We start from the raw sequence: 17493 nt of genomic DNA, 5'->3' as shown, positions 1-17493 counted from the left end.
GGAGCAATAGGGGATTAAAGGCCTTGCCCAAGGGCCCTTAGTGATTTTCCAGTCAGGCAGGGATTTGAACCCAGGATCTTCTGGTCTCAAGCCCAACACCTTAACCACTAGACCATCACCTCCCCCAAGGCCACCATGTTTGTACAGTAGCCTAAAAGAGACAACTCTATAGACATGATTACTCCATTTTCCCATTTTACAGCACAGCTGAAAGACTGAATAATAATTAAAAAAAAAAAAGATTAGTAATAATCAGAGGAATCAGTGGTAGCACTGCTGTGCACTGGTTTGCTAACACAGGCTATAAAGTTTGAGAAGCCTCATTTTTAAGAAATGTAGCATCATATATGTTGCTCATCATAAGAGGAAGTGAGGGAGCAAGAATCCTCATCAACAAAGAAGTGAAAATGTGAAGGCACATAAAATATTAACTGGTGAAATTATAATGTAATCTGCAACTTCACCACTAGATGACAGTAAAATCCTACACACTGTAGCTTTAAATTTTAAAGGAACATTTAGTCACATTAAACTGGTTTTACACACTGGATTTAACTGCTTACATGTGCTGTAAGATGGGCTTTACTGATTATCTCTTCCGCAGCTTCACACAAACACTAAAGTCAACAATTTTGATTTGTGCTCTGACATTCAATCTTTTGATTACTGTAAAAATAATGAAAGATGTCAGAGATTAATAAATATGCATATTTTACAGTCCAATAAATTCTAAACACACAGGTGGGTGTTATGAAGTCATGTTACAGGCCTAATCTGGCCCACAGGTCAGCAGTTTGAGACCACCGATTCAGACACTTCACTGGTCAAAAACAGCATTAGTCTTCAGGACACAAGGTGTCCAATAATCAACACTAACTTGAATATAACAAAGTGAAAAAGGCTGATGAGGATATTCTAACAGAGTCATGTGTCCAGTAGCACTCCCCCCCAGTCTGGTATGATTTGGTTTTGCTGTGCTGTGTGAAATGACACTTACACTTCTGCATTAAAATCTGGAACTTTACATCATGTTCACTTACACTGACTTTTACAGAAATCTTTGAACATTTTTAATATCTGCAAATAATCAGTTTTAAAGTTCAAAGGAATTCTGAGCACAAAACAGCATAAAAAGAATATAATAAAATAAAAACACAATATGAACACAACCACATATCAAAAAGGGATACAAGTATTGCCGGAATGAAATAAAAAATATTTAATATTAATAGAACTACAAAGAGCAATAAATTCTGAACAACGCCAACAAATAAAAAGGCTGCATAAATACAGACGTCCTCTGCGCTCGTCAGCGTCCTGCAAAAAGCCTCACCTTTGATTTGAATAGACTTTCCACTGGAATACGAATATGTACATGCAACGCTTCGTTTATTCAGATTATTTTTACATTTTGATTCTGCATGTTGTCTCATTCTGGGTTCACGGGACAACAGACAGGATGTGTGGAGAAGTATTCAGTGCACGTTTATGTCAGACATGAAGGCAGCCAGTGCCTCCTCAGGATGGTTTCCAACACAGTGTATTTGATTTTAAAAAGATTTTAATCTGAGAGGTTTGTTCCAGGACACCGAGACCAGGTCTATCACGGGGAAGAGGGCAAAGGTCAATGTGGGGTGGAAGGGGGTGTCGACTTCAGGAGGTCTCATTGACAGTTTGCTCCAGCTCGATCACTTTAGCATGGCGGACATTTATCCTCTGCTCCAGCGACCTGTGCAGGTCCAGGAGCAGGTTTTTGGATGTCTGCGTATCGTTGCTTTTACTCCTGAAAGGTGGGTGTGTTTCCACTCTGTTAGGCTCCACCCCTCTGAGTTTATGCTGCTCCGTGCGACGCCACGCTGCCATGACAATGACAGACGTGTCCTCCCATTGGTCTGGATACTGTCCACCCAAACCGAGGGGATGCGGCTGCTCGTCTTCAAGTGTCGTCAACAGATTCCTCGATTTGACTGTAGCCGTGTAAGACTCTTTGACTTCCAGCTGACCGGATGCAGGTCCACTCATTTGCTGTTCCAGGACCTTGGAGCAAGGCATCAGAGTGCCCGGGTAGAAACTGCCCACAGACAGAGCAAAGCACAACACTGCCACCATCAGACACGATGATGTCTGGGTTCCGGCCATCCTGTACGATCGGTGGACTTTGCCGGCGAGCGCCGCCTACAGCGACTGCAGCTGCTTCAGCAGAGACTTGTTTGTGCATTCCAGAGTCTCCACTTTCCTGCGTAGCTCGCTGTTTTCATTGGAGCACGTCTCCACCTTCTTCTCCAGCGCGTCCATGTACTCCTTCTTCCTGCGACTCTCCTGAGCTGAGATCTTATTTTTGATCTTCATGTCCATGTCTTTTTCCTGGTTCTCTCCGTCAGCCCCAACCAGTCCCAGCAGAAGACTGCCCCTCCCTGAGCCTGGTTCTGCTGGAGGTTTCTTCCTGTTAAAAGGGAGTTTTTCCTTCCCACTGTAGCCAAGTGCTTGCTCACAGGGGGTCGTTTTGACCGTTGGGGTTTTACATAATTATTGTATGGCCTTGCCTTACAATATAAAGCGCCTTGGGGCAACTGTTTGTTGTGATTTGGCGCTATATAAAAAAATTGATTGATTGATTGATCTTCCTGCGGATCTTCTTCAGCGCCTTCTTCTCGGCTTTGGTGAGCGGCAGTTTGGTCGGAACTGGGTAACCTTCAGCCACCAGCGTGCGGCGCTCTTCCTCGGTCAGGATCAGAGGTCCTGAACCCTGCAACTTGTGCGGCGCAGTGAGCAGAGGCGAGTTGGACAGCGAGGACGCGGCTTGCGGCGACACCTTCAGGCCGGCCTGTGACGGCGGCGGGCTGGTGGGCGAGGTGGGACAGGACAGACCCGGCAGGGCGTGGACTGGACTCTGGCTGCCCTCTGAGTCGCTGCCGTGGGAGCTGGGAGGCATCCGGAGCGACTCCAGACCTGAAACACAAACTTTGGGGGACAGATTGAGGAACTGGTCCACTTCATGAGGCTCCAGTTTAATCTGAGGAATAATGTGCTCCTCCTTAATCTTGATGACCTTGGGGGCTGGTGTCTGAGCTGGAGCGGCGGCGGCACTCGGGGTCACGGCGGGGCTCTTTGGTGCATCTGGACTCTCGCTGGAGGCCAGAGACAGGGAGAGGGCGTGTCGCACAGGAGGCTCTCGATGGCCTCCTCCTGCTCCATGGCCCACTCGGCTGAATCCCCGATGTCCGACTCTGCTGCTTCACTGCCTGGCTCACCGGTGAGGTCTGATAGGGGAGACTGGGGTCGACTGTCACCACATAAAGAGTACCTGTGCTCAGCTGTGATGTGAGGGGGGAGAGGGGAAGACGGGGAAATGTCGCTCCCATCCTCGCTATCCATGGCTTCCATCCCGCTTCTCACCCCGCACAGGAACGGGTCACTGAGCAGCTGGCCCAGCAAAGCATCTTGGGATAGATCGTCCAGGAACTCGGAGAAGTGATTGGTGTTGAGGACACAGTCGCTTTCTGTGGCCTCAGACAGTTCGCTCAGGTTCCGGTCCCAGTGCAGGAACGGTTCCCCGCCGTCCAGAATTTCCATTTCTTCTCTACACACAGTCCAGATTTGTTGTTTTATCCTCCAGAACAGAGTTTTGGATCACAAACCGAACTTCAGAAGCGTCCGATCAGTTCTTACTGATCAGTCTGGGGGATTTAAACACGGGGAGAGGAAAAGTTCCTGCGGACCTGCGCGAGTGGAGATAAAGAGTGAGAACAAATCCAGATGAATCCGCGTGCGTAATGCATAAAAGCGCATTACGTAAAAGCAGCAAGAATGGTGACAAAGGTCAGTTTCAGTTTGTACTGGGGTCAAAAGTTAAAGTTGCTCCATTAATTTAGCTCCAGCTGTATTTCTGCTGAATTTGATGCTTGTATCACCATTTTAAGGATTGTTTCAGTTGCACTAATTTGTTTCTGCTGCACTAATAAGCCAAGAGAGAATGAACCAGCTGCTGTCTGTTAGCTTAAACATATGTATATAAGGCAACCCGAATTAAAGGAGAAATGCTGCTTTTAACAACCTGGACTTCATTTCTGGCCTAAAATATGGTAGTTTACTCACCAACATAAGTTTTGGTGTGAATTCCATAGTTCAAACATGTTCAGTTCAAATCTGAAGCAAACATTTTTCTTCTTCTACTAAGATGGATTAGCACTTTTTGTGGTACACAGCACAAACTACTGGACAGGAGGAACTTAGCAGTCAATGTGACTCACTAATTTCAAAATACACCTCTTTCAACCAGACGTGTGGTGCCATGACATGTCAATCATCTGTGTCCAATCAGATTTCAGGGGAGTCCAGTGAAACCCCGGCCTCTGCTCTAGCTTCACCCGTGCCAGGAAGTGTTAAACATTTGACATTTCCTGTTTCACTGTGACTGAAAATTTGGCACTTCCTGTTTGAGTGTGAGCTTGCCACTGAGTTCCCGCGAGATTCCATGGGATCTTGTCTATCAATCCAGGAAGTGTTTGACATTTGAACTTTTCCTGTTTTACTGTGGACTTGAAATTTGGAACTTCCTGTTTAGGACGCCCTGTACCATGAGCAAGCTTTGCGCCGCTGCGTGCCGCTTCACTCATATTAATTAAATTCCTTACAGTTTATTTAGCCTGGTGTGGCGCTATATAAATATATTTAATATTCTCTACATTTAATGGTGCTCCAGTACGAGGCATATTAACAGTTAATACTAATAATAGTAAGAATTTTTAAATTTGCTACAGCCACATAAAGACAGAAACATGTGCACACTCACACATATGGTTAATATAAAGTTCCAAATTCACCTAAGAAGCATCTCTTTGGAAGTGGGAGGAATCCGGAGCACCTGGAGGGAACCCACGCTAACACGGGGAGAACATGCAAACTCCACACAAAGGCCACAGGTGGAAAGTGATCCCATAACCTTTTTGTTGTGAGGCAACAGTGCAGACCACTAATCCACAGTGCTGCCTATGGAAAGAAATATAGACACAAAATGTTTGTTTTACCTGGTCAAACGATGCCAATATGAGCTGCTATATTAAATTCTGAATTTTGTTTTGTAAATCTCAATAGTAGCACTGATGAGCGTCAAGGACTGAAGCATTCACAATCTTCCACTTAAGACCACAGACTCATGGTTCACCTCTCACATTCATTCTTGAATGAATACCCTCAGCACTTTGTTAAACACGCCACTGAGTTTGTGTCAATTATGGATCATTTACTTTGAAAATGTCTTGGAAAGCTTGAAACAAACAAGCTTCAAATGTGGTTAGAAACAAACAACACAAGAACAGAAGCACTTACCTTACGCAAGCTTCTGATACACAGAGGAGTCAAATCCAGATTGAACTGATTCGACCATGTTGAAATAAAAGTGTGCACCATCTGTCTATCTCTCGTAACAGCTTTGTTCCTACGTCCCTCCCATCACCTTTCCTCTCTTGCTCTGTGTGGTTCCTTATACTTCAGGGTGTTACGGAGGCACAAGTCTCACCATGTCATCATTAATTAAAAAAAAAAAAAAAAAATCTGATTCTTGCAGGATTCTGACAATTACAAAAGAGTCAATTCTCCAAATACTGACAAAAAATATCTTGTTTCCACATTTATATACAGACAGCAGAAATTTTGATGGTATTTGTTCCAGGCTATGCCCAAACCTTTCACCAGGTCTGATGAAAATTCATTATTTCATTGAGTGATCCTTTTGACAAAGTGGGTGAAAACAACCTGCTTGGAGTTTGGCTGTTGTGGCACATCACAAATTAACTTAATTTGTGTTATCATGGATTGTAATGCAACCCCCAAAAACAACAACAACAACAAAAAACCCTGCGCAGCCAAAGGCAAGATAGTGACTTTTAAGCATACATATTGAAAACTCTATGATTTCCTCTAATGACATCAATTTTATGTTTCAACAATATGATCCAAGTCTGGATGAGTTACCAATGTTGCAACATTTGTACATATGATATCAAGACATGCAGTTCCATGCATGTACCCCCTGATGTGTGCAAAGAAAACTGGCTGCAAAAATGATTTGTATTAACAATCGTTATATTACTTTGTCCAATTACTTATGGCCTCTGAAAATGGTTTACTGTGCATACAAATATGTGTAATTTGTTGTGATACTTTTGTTGAAGTAAAGCTGAAGGTCTGCACTGCAAGCAGATATTGTTTTATTTCACTGCATTGTGGTTGTGCACAGAGGTAAAATTATAGTCAGGTCCATTAGTATTTGGACAGTGACATATTTTCTTCTGCCAACAAAATTGGGCAGAGGTTATGTTTTTTACTCTTTCAAATCAAATCAATTTTATTTATATAGCTCCAAATCACAACAAACAGTTGCCCCAAGGCGCTTTATATTGTAAGGCAAGGCCATACAATAATTACGGAAAAACCCCAACGGTCAAAACGACCCCCTGTGAGCAAGCACTTGGCAACAGTGGGAAGGAAAAACTCCCTTTTAACAGGAAGAAACCTCCAGCAGAACCAGGCTCAGGGAGGGGCAGTCTTCTGCTGGGACTGTTTGGGGCTGAGGGAGAGGATCAGTAAAAAGACATGCTGTGGAGGGGAGCAGAGATCACTCACTAATGATTAAATGCAGAGTGGTGCATACAGAGCAAAAAGAGAAAGAAACACTCAGTGCATCATGGGAACCCACCAGCTGTCTAAGTCTATAGCAGCATAACTAAGGGATGGTTCAGGGTCACCTGATCCAGCCCTAACTATAAGCTTTGGCAAAAAGGAAAGTTTTAAGCCTAATCTTAAAAGTAGAGAGGGTGTCTGTCTCCCTCATCTGAATTGGGAGCTGGTTCCAGAGGAGAGGAGCCTGAAAGCTGAAGGCTCTGCCTCCCGTTCTACTCTTACAAACCCTAGGAACTACAAGTAAGCCTGCAGTCTGACAGCAAAGCTCTCTATTGGGGTGATATGGTACTATGAGGTCCCTAAGATAAGATGGGACCTGATTATTCAAAACCTTATAAGTAAGAAGAAGAATTTTAAATTCTATTCTAGAATTAACAGGAAGCCAATGAATAGAGGCCAATATGGGTGAGATATGCTCTCTCCTTCTAGTCCCTGTCAGTACTCTAGCTGCAGCATTTTGAATTAACTGAAGGCTTTTCAGGGAACTTTTAGGACAACCTGATAATAATGAATTACAATAGTCCAGCCTAGAGGAAATAAATGCATGAATTAGTTTTTCAGCATCACTCTGAGACAAGACCTTTCTGATTTTAGAGATATTGCGTAAATGCAAAAAAGCAGTCCTACATATTTGTTTAATATGTGCTTTGAATGACATATCGTGATCAAAAATGACTCCAAGATTTCTCACAGTATTACTAGAGGTCAGGGTAATGCCATCCAGAGTAAGGATCTGGTTAGACACCATGTTTCTAAGATTTGTGGGGCCAAGTACAATAACTTCAGTTTTATCTGAGTTTAAAAGCAGGAAATTAGAGGTCATCCATGTCTTTATGTCTGTAAGACAATCCTGCAGTTTAGATAATTGGTGTGTGTCCTCTGGCTTCATGGATAGATAAAGCTGGGTATCATCTGCGTAACAATGAAAATTTAAGCAATGCTGCCTAATAATACTGCCTAAGGGAAACATGTATATTTCACCTTGGAACCCACAATTTTTCATAGGTCAGAGGTGACGTCAGGAAAAACCATGGAAAATCCCTGTCTTTGAACATTGAATGAATTCATAACTGTCAAAATGATTCAATTTCTTTCATGTTTTACAGTATTATATCAGATGGTATCCTTTATTGACTGACAAAGTTTGATCTGGATTTGATCTAGATTACAGATTTTTTGGCCATTGATATTTCCATTTAATGTATAATTTACAATATATCTTAAAGTGGATATGACACCTAAACAATTAGGTAAAACTGATATAAATTTCAAAAATATACATGCAGTATAGTAAGTTGAAAGTGGTTTTAATCATTATCACTGAGAAATAAAGTTTGTACAGCTTCTCAAAAGTGTGTCTTGGAAAGCGCGCTGACAGCGTTCCATCAGCGGTCACATGATGCCGTGACGTCACAACGTGTAGAGTCCCATCTTTGTCTGTTAGATTGACAACAAGAACAGATTGACCTCACCATGGACAGTGACGAGATCGAGAACGTTTCTGACTCCTCTTCAAGTGTGGATTATTTCTGACTTGGATCCTGAGGATGTTGCAGCAGTGATTAGACCCTACAGTTTGGAGCCGTATCTTTCGGACGAACATTCAAACCAGGAGCATTCTGGCAGCGAAAATAATGCAGACGGTGTTTATGGCAGAGCCAGCAAGAGACGTGCCAATTTCGATGGATTTTTAAAGGCTGCGGAATACAGAATGGTAAGGGAAGCTTTGATTTTTGTTGCTGCTGTTTATAACACTAATTATAGCATTTTCGATTCTAGCGTCTGTTTACTGCCTTTGTTATTGTTCCGGAGCCGCGATAGTGTAGCTGATACTTGCGGACCACCGTCATCACCTTCGGGTTTTTGCCATTTTCAAGAAAGAATAGGAAATAAACGGTGAAAGTTTCGAAAAAGATTGCAGAAAACAGTGAACATGCCATTCGTGTTTACTATGTACTGCACTGATATTTTTACAAGTTCCTTGACCATTTCAAGATTATTGTGAACATATTATTTGGGGTTGACATTTTATGTGTTCCTGTGAGCGGTGCAAGAACATGGAGACGGTAGAGGAAAGTGTCTGCTGTCGGGAGCAAATGTGGGTGTGCAAGCGGAGCAAGCGGCAGCCTGACATTTCATGCATCACACAACACCGCGGCGTTCGATCAATCTGCCTGTACTTGAAAAGGCTAAAACCTTTTACCTTTGTGTTTGTGCAATATGCTGCGACACACTGGTCAGGCATATCGACAAACAAGTCCCTGAGAGCTGTGTTTAATCAAAGTTTCTGCCGCTAAAAAAAGTGTAAACATGGCCGCCAGGCGCGCAAGTTGAATACGGTCTACACAACGGTGACGTATTTCAGGCTTGTTGCTCAGCGGGAACCTGGTCACGGGGCGTGCACATTTTTCAGTGGCGGGACGTTCAAATGTTGTATATAATGGGAGAACTGCGTCCATTTTCCCAAAACGCGTAGGTTGACCGAATTATATAACTGTTGTTACATGTAATAAGACTAATGTTGTCTTTATGTGTCATATCCGACTTTAATCAAACATGCCCCAATCACTCTCATATTTGAATGCGAGGTGCAGACTGGAACTCGATCACCTGACAAAACTTGATCTGTGTCTGATGTGGATTGTGGATTTTGTGGACATTTGAATTTAATTTTGAAAAACTCATTTTATGTACATTTTACATTATGTCTAAAAAAAAAAAGTGCCTCAATCACTGTCATTTTCTGTTATGGATTATCTACACCACCAATATTGGATGGAGGTTCCAGTTTTATTCATGTTTGTCTGTTTTCCAGTGCTAAAGAGCAAAGTGAAATTGTGCATAGCAGAGATAACCAATGTTCTCTGAAAAGTATCTGAAAAATAATTCAGAAACCAAAAAAAAGGAAAAAAAAAAGACACCACTAAAAAAAAAACAACCTTCAATTCAAGTGCATGAATTAATTACATACTCCTGACATTTGATCACATGTAATTTATCTTATGAAAAGCCACTTCAAACAGGACTTTGACCTTGAAATTTTTTTCTAAGGTTAAATTTTGTGGAATTGGAAACTAGTGTTGATGGAGATTGGTGCTCTAGTTTTGTTTTGTTATTCCATTGTCCCCACACTGCTGTCCACCTCAGCAGCATCAACGTTGTAGGTCACAGCTGACATGAGTCATAAAAACCACGTACAGCAAGTTTGAAGTCAGTGAGGATCCGGGTCATGCATTCTGTCATGTGGCTTCTGACTGAATCACACAGAACTTTTATCATTGTGACAAACTCCCACTGGATCAGCTGCCAAAGAGACAGTCGGGAAAAAAAAAAAAAAGATAAGCACCATTTCTTTCAAAATGTGGCAGACAAGCGTAGATGGAATAGGTTTGGTGAAATGACTTGTGCGTGTACATGCACACACACGCACGGATAAAGAAACATGTCTTGACAACACATTTTAAAACCTCACTAACCACAGGTAAACAAATGCACGCAAAAACTTGATTGTGGATTAGCTCCGCCCTCCTGCTCTGCTTTAAAGCCTGAAGCTGCAGGGGTCTCTGATTACATGAAGACCCTCATCTGGCTCCTGTTGGAACCAATTAGACTTAAGAAGTGCTGATACATTTGTTGGAGAGAGAGAGAGAGAGATTCTGTGTGTGTGTGTCTCCGTGGACATGTGCTGACACTTGCAGCCTTCTGTGTGTGAGGCCTGGCACAGATGGTAGGACACATCCCTTTGGAGATGTACAATTTAATCCCTCAAACACATGCTGGTCTTAATCTGTGTGTGTTTAGATGTGTTCTGTCAGTCTGAATCTTTCCAAGAATCTTTTAGAACCTGTTTTGTTTTTTTTATGATGTGTAATTATCAGTTGAAGCTTGATAGAAACACAATGAACTGTTACATTTTCATAATGTCAAAACAGAACCCAAAATGCAGGCTGCAAACAAGTCGGAGGTGAGGTGAAAACACAACGTGATTGATTAATCCAAACCTGTGAATGACAGTCTACAAGCAACGTAAGAGTCACTGGAGTTCAAGAATCCAAAACAGAACACAAAATAAAATCCAACACAAGGGGAACAAGGAATGAACAAAATACCAAAACTAAATCCTGCAGTAAACAGGAGGTAGCAAAGAATCTCTAAGTACCACTTCTGGTATTGTTTCTTCTTCTAATGAATCCTGTGAACTCAGTTTGAAACATGCCATTTTGCCACCACTCTGAAAGAAACCTCCACTGGACTCAGACATCGTCAAACATTACAGACCTATTTATTTACAGACCTATCTCAAAGCTGCCTTTTCTTGTCAAAGATTTCAGAAAGCCGTTTTTATCCAAATTGCATCTTATTTGAAATTTCAGTCTGGTTTTGAATGAATGAATGAATGAATGAACACTATTTATTTCAAACATTTGATACAACAACAATTACAAGATAGATCAATAAAGACAACAACAAAAAAGTTCCTACTGTGTACCCAACATGTCCGAAAAGGGGTAGGGTGAAGCATCAGCTTATTTATCCCTACCCCTTCTTCCCCACAACCAGTAATACCCTTTGCCACATATACACATAGATTCCTACACACCTAAAACCGATATATATATATATATATATATATATATATATATATATATATATATATATATATATATATATATATACACACAGATATACACAAACATAAATATACACCTACACATACCTACTTACATACAAAATACTATATATTTACAAGCCGAAGCAAAAACAAAAACACCTAACCCTCATTACCCTTCCTCCTCCCTATACCTAGAAAAAAACATATTTTGTACCGCTGTTTGAACTGGTTATGCTGGACATTGCTTGAGCCCCACTCCCAATCTGTTCCACATCCTCACCCCACAGACAGAAATACAGAAACCTTTAATGTTGTTCGTGCCCACTGATGCTTAAATTAAATTTCCCCCTCAGACTGTAATCCCCCTGATCTGTTAAAAAAACATATTTTTAATATTGCTGGAAGTAAATTGTTTATTGCTTTAATACATGATTTGTACTGTTTGAAAATGAAACCAAGTCTGTGAATTTTAAGAATTTGGATTGTAAAAATAATGGATTTGTATGATCTCTATAGCCAGTATTATGAATAATTCTTATAGCTCTTTTCTGCATTACTGATAGTGATTGTGTTGTACCTTTATAAGTATTACCCCATACCTCTGCACAGTACTGTAAATATGGTAAAACCAGTGAGGCAGTAAAGAATGCAGAGTGAGTTGGTGATCCAGAATAATGTTTGCTTTGTTTAGAACTGAAAATGCTTCTTGACAGTTTACTTTGTATATGTTTTATATGAGTCTTCCAGTTTATCTTATCATCTATTATCACCCACAGAAACTTATTTCATGTACCCTTTCAATATCTACCCCCTCAACTTGTAACTGAACCTGTATGTCTGTATTACAATAGCCAAATAACATGTATTTGGTTTGACTTAAGTTTAATGATAATTTGTTTCTGTCAAACCATATTTTCAGTTTTCCCATTTCTATACTGATCCTCCTCAGTAACTCGTGCAAATCCCCCCCTGAACAAAAAATGCTTGTGTCATCTGCAAATAATACTAATTTTAATATTTTGGAAACATTGACAATATCATTTATGTAAATTAGAAACAGTTTTGGACCCAATACTGACCCCTGTGGGACGCCACAAGCATTGTCCAAGCATGATGATGTATATTCCCCCAACTTCACAAACTGTTTTCTGTTACTTAAGTAGCTTCTCACCCAGTGCAACACCAACCCCCTACTCCCATACTGTTCAAGTTTACTGATTAATATGTCATGATTGATTGTATCAAAAGCCTTTTTAAGGTCTATAAATATTCCAACTGAATGTAATTTGTGGTCTATGGCGTTTGTAATCTCCTGAACTGATTATATTAATGCAAGTGATGTTGAACTATGTGGTCTGAATCCATATTGACTATCAGTAAGTAATTTATGTTTATTTATGAATTTGTCTAATCTATTATTGAATAACTTTTCTAATAATTTGGAAAATTGTGGAAGCAAAGAAACAGGTCTATAATTTGTGAAGTGGTGTCTATCCCCAGTCTTATACAGCGGCACAACCTTAGCTATTTTCATTTGATTGGGAAATTTACCAGTTTGAAATAAGTTACAGATGTATGTTAATGGTTCTACAATCCATTCAATGATCTGTTTTACCACCACCATATCAATTTCATTTAAATCGGTAGATGTTTTATATTTACAATTATTCACAATGTCTATAATTTATTTTCCATCCACTGCTGTGAGGAACATTGAACAGGGATTTCTTTCTATGAGATTATTATCCCAATCCTCAGGTTGGGAATTGGGAATTTTTTTTCTGCCAAGCTTGGTCCAATATTTACAAAAAAAATTATTAAAACCGTTGACTACCTCATCCTTATTTTCCTTCTTGACATTATTATCAATGAATACTGAGGGTAACTGTTTTTTATTACCATTTTTGATAATGCTATTTAATATATCACATATTCCTTTAATATTGTTTTTGTTACTATATAATATGTTACTAAAATATTCCTTCCTACATACCCGTATAATATTAGTTAATCTATTTTTGTATTTCTTATATCTATTTTCTGCCTCTTTAGTCTTTAGTTTTATGAATTCTCTATACAGTGTATTTTTCTTATTACATGCATTTCGTAACCCTTCCGTCATCCATGGTCGATCTTGGATTTTTTGTTTTCTGTAGTCTTGTTTAATTGGACAATTTTATCATATAATGATGTAATATTTGTAAAAAAGTTTCATATGCACTATCAACATCACTTTCACTGTATACCTTTTCCCAGTTTTGCTCCTGTAAATCCTTCTTTAGTGTGTTCATGTTTTCCTCTGTCCGCACTCGCCTGTATTTATTTTCTCCTCTGCTGATTCCGCCGATGGTTTCTATTATAAACGATGAAAACTGGTAGCTGATCACTAATGTCATTGATTAATAATCCACTCACAGTGTTATTCTCAATATCATTTCTGAATATATTATCAATTAAGGTAGCACTATGGGATGTAATTCCGCTTGGCCTGGTGATTTTTGGATATAAACTCATACTGTACATTATACTGATAAATTCATCTGTTATTTTATGCTTATTTGGATTGAGCAGATCAATATTAAGTCACCACAAATGAACACAGTTTTTTGATTAGTTTTGAGAACATTTTTCCCATACAGTCAGTGAATGTTTCAATACTAGATCCTGGTGCTCTATATATACAGCTGACTAATACATTTTTGCTTTTTTCTTCACATATTTCAATAGTTATACATTCTAATAAGTTATCAATCACAGTTGTCATATTGTCTACTATTTTATAATCCATGTTCTTATCCACATACACAGCCACTCCTCCTCCACTCTTATTCTTTCTGTTTACACAGTTAAATTCATATCCATCCAGTTCAAAATCCATTCCTTATCTTCATTGATCCATGTTCTGATATAGCAATTATGTTAAATATTTTTTAAATTGACTTAAATATTCTTTAATGTTGTTAAAGTTTACATATAGACTTCTGCTGTTGAAATGGATTATTGATAATTTGTTATTCGTTTTAATGATCCGATTAAACTGTTCATCTGTATAATAGCAACAACTGTCATTGATATTTGAGAAGAAATTATTGTCCGGGTCTATATCGTGCTCCAAGTCCAGAACATTGTGGTCTGTGTATTAAATGTTCTCAGTTCTACTTTCCATGATCAGCAATCCTTTGAGTTATATCCTTCTTGTCTCCAGATGTAGATGATGTAGTAGATGAATAGGTTCCTCTGGTCTGTGTCATGGTGTTGTGATGTGTTTGTGTCCTCATACCTTATTGGTCGTATTTGTCCAGTTCCTTGATGTTCCTGATTACCATAACCTTCGCATGTTCTGGTGTTCCATTCATTTGATAAAATGTTTTGCAGTTGGATGTCCATGTCCTGTTGAATTTTTCCCTGCTTTTTTAAGAAACGAGCTTTCCTGGCGATGTCTGCGTTTCTTTTGGTCAGATGTTCATTGATGAATATGTTTGTTCCTTTGAGTTTCCGTCCCTGTTTTAACATGCCATTTTATGTTCTGTTGACAAACCTCATTATAACTGCTCGCTTGTCTCCATCCTCTCTCCTGGGCAGGGGGTGGCACGCTTCAATGTTATTACAGTCCATTTGAATACCTTTAGATTGCAGGAAGTCAGCCACCTGTTGTTCCACTGAGCTGGCCTCCTACTCGTTGGCCTCCCCTCCGCTGTCTTCTGACACCGCCCGTGCGTAGGATCGAGGTTTAATATGAATTCCTGTAATAATAATGTCGTTCATCCTTGTGTACTGTTCCAACTCCGCAACACGGTTCTCCAGGTACACCAGACGCCGGACTTTCTCGGCATTCTGGATCCGGAGAGCCTTCACTTCTTCCACCAGCTCCATAATGGATTTCTGCTACATTTTAACAACAGAGTCCAGGGACTTTTTGATATCATCCCCTTCCTCCGCCGTCAGTGCCTTCTTCTGACCCATGGTCAGATAACTCCGCGCTGGCGCCTCGGGCCTCGGTAAAGCCGCGCCGGTGGAACTGCGCTGACGCCTCGGGCTTCAGGTGTAGCCGCGCCGGTGGATGTGCGCTGACGCCTCGGGCTTCAGGTGTAGCCGCGCCGGTGGATGTGCGCTGACGCCTCGGGCTTCAGGTGGAGCCGCGCCGATGGATGTGCGCTGACGCCTCGGGTCTCAGTAAAGCCGCGCCGGTGGAACTGTGCTGACGCCTCGGGCCTTGGTAAAGCCGCGCCGGTGGAACTGCGCTGACGCCTCGGGCTTCAGGTGGAGCCGCGCCGGTGGATGTGCGCTGGCGCCTCGGGCCTCGGTGGAGCCACGCCGGTGAAAAACAATCCTCAGTAGCTGTATTTAATTACAGCACCGCTGCCAAATGTTATGTTTAAAAGAATATAAATACAAATTCAACAGAGAAATGATTCCTCAAACACCGCCATGCGCACACAACGTAACACATCCGGGTGTTTTCTTCTTCGTCTACGTAACAACGTAACAGTTTAGGATCGATACTGGAGCTTCTCTGCAAAAATATCTTGAGCTGGCCGCAAATGTATGTCACACACCTCTGCAGAGAAGCAGAGGTGTGTGACACTGTAAAACCTGTGACCTCAGGTTTTACAGTGCACTCGAAAAGTATTCACAGAGCATCACTTTTTACATATTTTGTAATTGTGGCAAAGCTTACTTACTTAGTCACTTTAATCATGAGACAATTGTAAATCATGAATGGACATGATAAGTTGGACTTCTGACACCACCCTGAGAGTTTCACCCAGGGAATTCTGCAATCAAAATAACTTCAACTCAAGACACACAGGTTTGTTGCAAAGACAGAAAGAGTAGGTTGTTCACAATGCAAAAAAGATTTATTAGCAATTTATTATAAACCTATTTAAAATGACAATTTTATTAATACTAATTTAAAACACTAAAGGACACAATCAAATGAGGCCACCCTTGCACCACGCAGTTCAGCAGGCAGACACAGCTGTTACTCTGAGCTGACAGAACCCTCACCGCCATCAGCGGTGAACATCAAGTGGAACAGCGGGCAGGGCACATCCAAATAGCCTCACAGAGAAAAGCCTCCCAGCTGAACGCAGGGCAAAACAGCAGGGCTTCCTTCCGCGGCTCAGTCCACAAGCCTACATTTTAAATAGACGAGCACAAATAACAAATATCTGAAGGAGGAGGAGCCCCACATCCCGCAGTACGTACCGAACCGTCTGTCCACCTTGCTACAATCCACCCCCACAAATTGAATTGCCACCCCGATGATGGAACGACCTAAACCATTCCAACCCATGGCCTAATTAGTACCAACTCAAATAGCCAAGGTAAGTGGATGGCTAAACCATTATCCACTCTATGCTATCACCAATTACCAAATTTCAGCCAAACTGACCCTCCATGGCTCAAAATGCTGACAAACAAAGACTCCAGAAAATTTGATGCCACAGACCCTATATCCATCTGACAAGGGGTTAACAATTCCCCCCCCCCCATACTTTCCCCGAGTAAGGACAAAACAACGTGAGCTTAAACACTTCCACACCACCTATGCCCAAACCTGAGCCAGTAAATTGCAGCCCCCAAACTGTGGCTCCGCAGCTCGGCAGGCACTAGTTTCCCAACCCCTAGGTGGAGTGAGATGACCTATTTGACCAGAAAGCCAACAAAAATGGTTGATACGGGCCAACACCCAAACTCCATCACACTTCTTCATTTCACGCAGCTCTAAAACCTCAGAAGAACTGGCCTTTCCCACAGAAAAGGTAAAATGAAAATAAAAGGAAAATTTCTCCTGCAGAAGCCAACTGCTGCTTTGCACTGGAAAAATAAAACAAACAAGTTAAACACGACAGAAATTTTACTTTTAACCCATGAAAATAGAACTCACCTTTCTGCTCTCAATTTGCACCCCACCTCTGACACCAAAATGTGGCGAAGCGGACAAGTTATCTTAATCATGAGACAATTGGAAATCATGAATGAAAACGATAAGTTGGGTCACAAGCACCCAGCAGCGCACAGCCAACGACAGCTCCCACATAGGTCTCTAAACAACAAAACCATTCAAATCAAATCAGTTTTATTTATATAGCGCCAAATCACAACAAACAGTTGCCCCAAGGTGCTTTATATTATAAGGCAAGGCCATACAATAATTACGTAAAAACCCCAACGGTCAAAACGACCCCCTGTGA

General features: G+C 41.0%; 1 protein-coding gene across 1 annotated transcript; it reads right to left on the bottom strand.

The window, feature by feature from the left end:
- Positions 1–1581: 1581 nt before the first annotated feature.
- Positions 1582–3730, bottom strand: LOC117521544 (cyclic AMP-responsive element-binding protein 3-like protein 2). Its single transcript, XM_034182865.1, is given in 4 exon segments — positions 1582–2343; positions 2621–3147; positions 3150–3579; positions 3610–3730. Coding segments are annotated over 3 exon segments (1641 nt in total). The 5' UTR covers positions 3574–3579; positions 3610–3730; the 3' UTR covers positions 1582–1653.
- Positions 3731–17493: the final 13763 nt, after the last annotated feature.

This window comes from Thalassophryne amazonica, chromosome 12 (assembly GCF_902500255.1).
Source record: "Thalassophryne amazonica chromosome 12, fThaAma1.1, whole genome shotgun sequence".
NCBI classification, from domain to species: domain Eukaryota; kingdom Metazoa; phylum Chordata; class Actinopteri; order Batrachoidiformes; family Batrachoididae; genus Thalassophryne; species Thalassophryne amazonica.
The sequence above is the reverse complement of the archived record's forward strand: the minus strand, read 5'-3'. Positions and strand labels throughout refer to the sequence as shown.